Source organism: Limulus polyphemus, unplaced genomic scaffold (assembly GCF_000517525.1).
Source record: "Limulus polyphemus unplaced genomic scaffold, Limulus_polyphemus-2.1.2 Scaffold2697, whole genome shotgun sequence".
In the NCBI taxonomy this organism is placed as follows: Eukaryota; Metazoa; Arthropoda; class Merostomata; order Xiphosura; family Limulidae; genus Limulus; species Limulus polyphemus.
In genome coordinates this window covers 24023-32828 of record NW_013668307.1, presented here as the reverse complement: position 1 = coordinate 32828, position 8806 = coordinate 24023, and the positions used below count along the sequence as shown (strand labels likewise).

General features: G+C 35.6%; 1 protein-coding gene across 1 annotated transcript in view; it reads left to right on the top strand.

Annotated features, from left to right (window-relative positions):
- LOC106467661 (muscleblind-like protein 1) overlaps nt 1–8806 on the top strand; it is a gene marked incomplete at its 3' end in the record, with an annotated part of 62054 nt that overhangs the window by 32876 nt on the left and 20372 nt on the right. Inside the window, exon 2 of the mRNA XM_022395860.1 lies at nt 6648–6830. Coding sequence (XP_022251568.1) covers nt 6648–6830 — 183 coding nt within the window. The remainder of the gene's footprint in view (nt 1–6647; nt 6831–8806) is intronic.

The window sequence follows — 8806 nt, the reverse complement described above, 5'->3', positions numbered from 1 at the left end:
AATATTTTTACATGCTGCTAGTGAGAGAACCTGTTGTTAAAATATTTGAATCCCACCACTGAATGTATGTAAAGATTATGGTGATTATAAGTTGAGTACATGAGAACTGGAGAGAACAATAAACAAAATCTGGTATTTGAGTCAGTATCCAACCGAGTAGTAACTCACTGAAAAAAAAACAATTTTAGTTCAGTAGGATGAACAGATTAAAATGGCCGACATTTACATTTTGTTTGGAGACAGTTGCTAGTGTGTACAGAAGTTTTGCATGTGCAAATAACATTATTATAAGAAGTAATTTTAGAATGTTTGACCTCTCTAAGTACAATAGAATTTCATTTAGATTATTATTCTGTTTAAACATTTTCACTTTTTGCAGTATTATTTCTGAAAAAACAAGAAGAAGAATATACTACTGAAAAAATAAAGAAAAACTGCTGGAATTTCCTCATTATTTACCATTATTAGTATTTTATAATGCTAGGCTCCATTATGTATTTCTGAAGATTATTATTACTTGATTGATTGAAAACTAGCTAGATGGAAGAAACCAGAAGGTTGTTATGAATAGAATTCAGTCAAAACGGATTAATATCACGAGTAGAGTACCCCAGAGCTCAGTGTTAGGACCTTTGCTCTTTTTGATTTACATCAATGACAAAGATAAAAGAATGGTCAGTAGATTATATAAAATTGCTGATAATATTAAAGGTTTGTATGTTGCTAGCTGCGAGGACGATGTTACTGCTTTACAAAAGGAATTGAATTATTTGATGAGTTGGGCAAATAAATGGTAGATGGTTTTTAGATCTAATAAATGCAAAGTAATGCATATGGGATATAAAAATTTGAATTATGAGTATAATTTTTATGGGAATAATCTTATCAGTTTTAGGGGAAGAAAAATATCTTGGTGTTATAATTGATTGGTCTCTTAAGTCATCAAAGAAAAATGCCGTTGCTAGTGGCAGGGTAAATAGGATTTTGGGTTGTGTACAGAAATATTAAATACAAGTCTTGAGAGGTTATAATGTCATTGTATAGGTCGTTGGTTAGGCCATATTTGGAGTACTGTGTTCAGTCTTGGGCTTCTTACCATAGAAAAGACACTAAATTGTTGGAAAGGTTTCAAAGAAGGTCTACTACGAGGACTGTGATGATAACATAACATTAAGGGTCCTTTTGGTCCATCTAGGCTGTCCAATGTACTAAATTAAACTAATCCCTTAAAAAACTCAAAGCCATTCTTACCATTTAAATATTTATCAAGCTTTCTCTAAAACTCCATTGAATTAACTACATCCACTACATCCAAATATAATCCACTCCAGAGGATAACTTCTTCCCTGCCAAAATTTATATTTGTGTCCCATAATCTTTCCTTTCTTCCTCTGTTCTCCTTTATCTGCTTTGTATGTTTTTCCTCGAGTCATGGGGACATTCACCCGCCTTGTTCACGGATTGGGGCTCAGGTTCCATTATTACGCGGATGATTTGACTTCTCTTCACCCCTTCTCGATAGGACTTCTCTCATACCTGAATTCTTCTGCAGGAGACTGCTCAGCTGGGCTAGCTAGTTGAGTCTTTCAAGTTTTTTCTCATGCTTACCTTATATTTGGTACATCTGGGCATGTTCTTCATCTCCTATGCCAGTCAGGCTCAGCCTTCACCACCTCACTTACAAACAATGGAATGTCTTGTCATCAAAGTTTATGTTTCTCTTTTTCACCCTATGCACAATATTCTTTTGCTTATGGGAATTCTGGCTTCTCTTATACCACTCATTCATTTAGGCTGCACAAACATGTTGAAAGTGTGGAACCAGTGGAATTTTTCTCAGGATTCATTGTTTTCAAGTGTGTACCTCCCTTCTCCTCTACTCAAGGATTTGCCTTGGTATCTCAACTGTGCCAACATCATGGGAGCACCCCCTTCCCATCCCCATCTCTTCACAGATGCTTCTGAGTCTGGCTGGGAGGACCCATCTCTAAATGACTATGTGACTTTGGACATGTGGGCTCTGGAGGAGCATTTATTGCACATCAGTGTCCTTTGACTTCTTTCTGTCCATTGGGTATTTTCCCATTTCCTTTCTTGTGGATTGGTTGGTCATGATCCATTCCCAACAATTCCACATTTTTTCATAACAACCATTAGGAGGTGTACCTGTTCCAGAACTCTTTGCTTTCATGCATTGGACCTATTATTTTGATCTTATTCTCATTAAGTTAATCTCATGGTTTGTCATGTGGCAAGTGCTCTGAATTTGGTTGCTAATTGCCTCTCTTAGCCAGACAAGGTTCTAATCATGAAGTGGTGTCTATAGCTTCAGATTTTTTGTTGAGTTTGCTCGGTTGAGCTCACCTTTCATTAATGCCTCACAACTCTTCACGCCAGATGTCTCCTCATCCAGTCCCCAGTTCATCATCCTTCAACCTGGGCATTGATACTCTCACCCATGGCTGATCTCAACTTTTTTTTTTTACTTGTCTATTCTCCTATTCCTCTTCTCCCTTGTTCCTTTGCTTTGATACATAATACTCCTTGTCAGGTCCTGTTTGTGGCACCCTTTGGCCAGCACTATCCTGATTTCCTCTATTTTGTTGATTGGTGTCTGGGCCCCATTTTTTCTTGCTCCATTATCACACTCTCTTGCTTCAAACACATTTCTCTTTTACCCTGGGATATTGTATCTTCATCTTCTCCTGTGGGATTCTTCCAGTCCATTGCCCACAGGGCTGGACTACCAATAGTGTAGCCTTTTTATATCCCTTTCTTGTCATCCTGCACCTATGTTCATCTATCAAGAGCAGTTGGTTTTTTGACATTGGTCCATCAGCCTCTCCCTTCCTTGGAGCCATCCCCTCATGGCTCAGTTTTTGGTCTTTTTCCCCTTATTGTCAGACCATGGATTGTGCATTTCTACTATTGCTGGTTTGAGGTGGCTTTATCAACTACATTTCGCCTTTCTTGTTTATGTCAGGTTTATCTTCTGTTCTCTCCACTTTGCTCTGATTCTTCCTTCCTTCTACACCAACCCCCTAATCTTACCTGCATGCTTAACTGGGACTTTGATATGGTTTTCCAGGCTCTTACACATGTTCAGTTTGAGTCATTGGCTTCATGTTCATTATACCTTCTTTCTCTGGTGCCATGTTTTATTCTCCTTCTTGCCTCTAATCATTGTTGGTTGGACGTATATGCCATTAGTATTTCCTTCATTCTCTTTCACCACAGTTCCTTCTGCTTCTATTGAGACTGGGCCTTTCTTCCTGAGACTTTGGTTGATTGGGAAGGTGATCATTCCTTCATATTTTATCATATTCAATTTGTCAACTTTCTCATTCTTACATCTCATTTTCTCCAACCCTTAGACGAGGTCCTTCATGCTGGTATGTGGATGAATGTGCATATGTTTGTCTCCCATTATCTTCATAATCTGGCTGTTTCATCTTCCTTGGGATTTCGACTCCCTCCAGTCACTACTCTTCAATAAACCTACATACTATCTTTGAGAAGGGTAAGTACATTTTCTCTTTTAGTACCCTTTTCCCCTTTATTGGATCCAACCAGGTGGCTGATGTTACCTCTCAAGGTATGATTATTTTCCAAACTCTGCAATAGCCAGGGATAACAGAAAGTGCACAATGCATCCCTGGCTCTACCAGCACTGACTGTTGAGATGGGATGTTCCGTGAGATCACTAGAGATATCTTCATGGTATTCATACAACTCAGTTGCCAGACCATACCATTCCACTGACCATCATGGTAAAAATCTGCCACTAGAAAAGTGTCTTCTCATTTCTTTCGCTTTCACTTGCTGGCTCTTAAAAATAGTTTTGAAGTCACCCATTGCACTGTCTTCAGCAAAAGTCTTTTCTTGCAAGCATCCAATGGTTATTTGGGAGTTTTTCTGGGTCTTCCCACTATGAATTCTTCACTCTTTTTCTAGTGAAGCACAGGAAACCTTTGCCAATTACCAGTTCCTAGCCACTGGAATGGGAACCTTGCAGAGCTCCTCACCATAGTGCACAGCACCAGTGGGTAGTTGGGCAGTGGTGACACTGTCTGTGTAGTATGGGTCACCCCTCAAACAGCTAGTGTGCCCTCCTCCTGCTGCAAGAGCTTTTCCAGTTGAGTCGAGGTGAGTACAGACCCTATGGTATGATTGTGCCTTAACCACACTACACTTCTTGGCTCATCAACCCACTGAGCACCTGCACACTTGTGACACTTTGGGGCTATTTTGCTTTTTCCTATGTTTTCTTTCAGATGAAATGTATAACCTGGTTTAGATGATGTGCAGTCTACCATGAGTGTGCCCTTGTTGAAACTCTGGCATTAGGTGCCACACTCCATAGTCTTTCCCTTTGGGCACTTTCTGAAGGGAGGTCATCTAAGCTAAATTTTTGCACAAGCTCCTCCATCACTTCATTGTGGGAATCTAGCTATTTTGTGTGAATAGGTGAGGTATTGTTTCAGAAGTTAACATTTTCCTTACCTGATAATGTATTTCCTATAGATACTTACCTTTTCACATCTTTCCACCCATTCTCCTCACTTTGGGTGCATTTTCTTCTTGCCTCTTCTAAGAATGAAGTTATCTCGTGTACAAGTGGTTAAGGGGAGTTACTGGAAATAGAGGTTGTACCACTCTCCTATTGGTGGAGTGCTATTGTTGCAAAATGATGTCATCACGCACTACACAGTTCCCATTAAACACATAATGTTCAGGTGGGAGTTATCTCAAGGCAGAGTGTCAGAATAGCATGTGGGCAAATTGGGAAGCCCCTGAAGAAGAAAGGTCCACCTTTCGAAAACACACAGGTTACAGGGTTTTTATCATTGTATACATAAATAAGTTAGCCTTTTTATTTGAAGGGCCATGCAGAAATATAGATAGGCTTAAAATTATCCTTGATGGTATCATGGAATGTTAAACATAAATTAATCAAGCAATAATCATCTTCAGTATTACAGAATGGAGCCTAGCATTATCAAATATTATTGTTTTATATATTTGAGCCTAGAAATTACAGCCAAATAATAGCTTATAATCAGTATTATGTGAATGTTTGAATCAATATTGAGCATAATAATATTAATGTTATAACATTTCACAATCAGTTAGTACTTCCACATAGGTTTTAAAATAAAAGACCTATTAAAATATTCAGGAATTTTAAAACTTTTAATCTTCCTTATATTTACACAATTATGTGAGAGCCTTGGAAATTGTAATAAACAAATTAATTGAAATTAAGTGATAGTTTTAAAGGTAATTCTGTCAGATTTAAAGATAAACATAGTAGATTCAAGAGTGTTATTTGTTGCTATTATTCCAGTCTTGGCACAGCATGTGTGCTATTGGGGGTGGTGGGCATCCACTTATTTAGGAGGGCAGGTTTGGAAAAGGTAACTGAAATCAGTTAACTACTATTATGTGTCACTTTACATTAACTAATAATTCCTATGATAGTGCATTATTATAAAACATGTAATTTTTCAAATTAATGGTACTATTATTAAGGAATTGGAAACTTACATCTGAGCTGCTTATTACATCTCTGCAGAGAGACATACTGTTTTTGTATTGTTGTTTTTTCCCCTTTCTTTCTTCTTCTTCCAAACACTTTTCAATTGATTGCCATCCCAAAATTTCTTGGCAGACTGACTTGTAGCTAGGTAGGGTTATACCTTGGTCCAATACATTCAGACTCTTTTTCGTTTTTTTTTATATAAACATTTTTAAGGATTTTATGAGGTCAAAGGTAAAACAACCCCAAAATGTATATTTTGGGCTTCTGTGCAACCATATTTACAGTAGTCAAGATGAAAATTGGCAGAAATATAAATGTTCATGCATCCAACACATTGGCATGCAAAAAAATTGGATCTGCTCATTTTGTGTCCTTTTTTTAGGGGGGGGGTCACAAAAAACATACTTGGCTGTATTTTAATCAAGTTACATGGGGTTTGGTACAAAGCGACTTTTCTACAAGTCCAACAAATTGACAAACAAAAATGGTGGACTTTCCCATTTTAAGTAATTATAGGGAGGTCAGGATACCACAAAAAAAAATAATTGTAAGGTGTTTTGACAATTACTCTGCCATATTTTGGCCAATTTACATAGGATTTGGTACAAAGATACTTTTTTTTACTGGTTACAAACAGAGATATAGACAATTTTGGAATTTTTGTCTTTTGCTCAATTTTTCAACAAGGAAAGCACAGTTTGGGGTTTTCATGAACTATTCATGTGTATTTCAACCAACTTACATGGGATTTAATACAAAAATACCTTCTTGCAGGTTCTAAGCAGTGATAAAGACAGTTTTTGATTTTTTGTTTATCATGATTTTTCTGGTGTCAAAATTTGCCACATTGGGATTACTTGACAGAAACATGATGCATTTGCTTGCCCATGCTAGGTTTAATTATTATTATGTTTAGCATTAATTATATTTTACTTTAGTTTTCCATTTGTATTTGTCATAAAAGTGTCAAGTTTTTTTTAACTCCTGGTGGTGTATCAATTTATAAACAACAAACAAAAATGGAGCTCATATTGATACTGATTCTAAAAATTTCAATTCAGGATTAAAACTGTTTTTATTTTAAATGAATAATTCTACTTTTAAGGCAATAACCAATCCATACCTGGTTGCACTTCCCACGGTAGCTTCACCTACTTCTTTTACACACTACTTGACTCCAAGCCCTGTGGTTAGTATGATGCCTCCTGATGCAATGGCAGCACCACTTAGTGTTGTCCCTACTCCACTTGTTACAACTCAGAAAGTGCCACGAACTGATAGATTAGAGGTAAGATTAGAAAAGTAAGGTTTATAGAAATCGTAGCAAATATTTTATCATGGAAAATTATTGTAAATATTTAAAAGGAGTATTACTACTTAAACAGTAAATATGAATTTATGCATATGTTCCTTTAAAACACAGAATGCTGTTTTAATTTGTATTAATGTGGTTGTCACATCTTGTTGTATCCTGTTAATTGGATTTGTATTTTTAATTCTGCAATGCTTCTGAATATTCATGTTTAGTTGTATTGTTACAGTTGTCTTAATTTCTGTAGTGACATATTATGTGCAAATTGATGTATTTGAAGATTTAAAAAAAGAATACCAAAAGAAATCTGTACAGTGCACTGTTATTTTTTTGTTACAAGAGATTTTTTTTATTTCATGTTATATATTATATGGTAAGTATATTCAGAAAGGGTGCTACTAGTCATACAGAAATTAAATTCAAATTTAATTAAATTCAAAACTCAAAGTTATTTTATTTTTTAAGAATAACATTTGAAATAAACTGGCTTATGGACCAGAAAAAACATATGTATACATATTCGAATTCGATGACAAGGAACCTACTTTGAGACTAATAATGGTTGGAGATGGCTTGAATGGGTAATTAAGAAAAACTTTAATATAAGTTTAACATAACAGCAAATGTACAATGTTTCGACAAGGTTTTGTCATCATCAGGTATACATTATATGTATACATATAAAATGTGGCACAATTAGCCTTTCACTTTGAATTTATAATGGTTGTTGTCATGTTTAATTGCATATTTGATCACTTAAGTCTAATTATTGATTATTTACTAATATTTTTTAATAAAACTTAGTTACTAATTAATAACTAGATTTAGGTGATCATACAGGATAAAAACCAGGGCAGTGACTGGTATCTGGTCACCACAACCTTACCATAAATGCATATGTAATGCTTGTTTAGACATGAATTGAAAGAGAGAAAAAATTGATTGTTATTACGTGTTCATTTTTGGTTCAGTATGAAACAGATTCAAATTACATGAATCATACAAGGAAACAATATGTGCTACAAGATATTTTCACTGGAAGATAGATTACCAAATTAATACTTACATAAAATTTGTAAAACTCAAAGATATGAGTTGGCTACTAATATAAATGCTTGGAAAAGTTATGTTTAATAGTTATAAGGTGCTTTTGATCTGCCTGGAAATAGGATTATAGGCATTAAGGAGGAAATATTCACATATTAAATTTTGCTCTTCTGGGTTGATGTCATCACAAGCCATTATATAACATTCCTCTACACATGTTTTAGATGAAGAATATATATATACCACTGTGTACTACTTATTGTGTAATATGTTAAGAATTTCTAGAATAATTGTGATGATACTGCAAAAGGATCAAGTAAAAAAAAACGATTTTACAACACCTACTAACCTATACATATAATCTTTTCAAAATCTCTGTAGAAGGCTAATGTTTAATTAAGAATATGTATAATAAAGATCTCCAATCCTGTGAGAGCTTCGCTTTTACACTTTTAAAACCTAAAGACTCATTTCAGAGAAAATCCTTGAGTTACACAGGATTTCTCTTGAGACCTTTCTCTAAGTTTCAGGTCTCGAGCCCTGTCTGTTTTCAAATAAGCTCTGAGGACTTTTGCACAAAGGATGCATTCATTAGGTCTGCATTTCCACCTAACACCTTCCTGAGAGGCATTCTCTGCTGTTACTTCCCTTATCCTTTAGGAGTCTGCTTGTTTTGTTTAGTTGGTCAGGCTCTCTAATTTGAGTATTGACTCCAACTCAGTATGTGATTAATTCAGTGATTTTTATCAATTCATTTGCTTGGTGGGAGGTCTGTCTTACATCAGCCTCAGATGTCCATCTTTCACCACAACATCCCATGCTTTCATCTTCACACATGGATTCTGTCTAGTCTGTTGCAATATGGACAGGACTTTCTTGCAGAGTTACTCATTTTCTTGCTCATT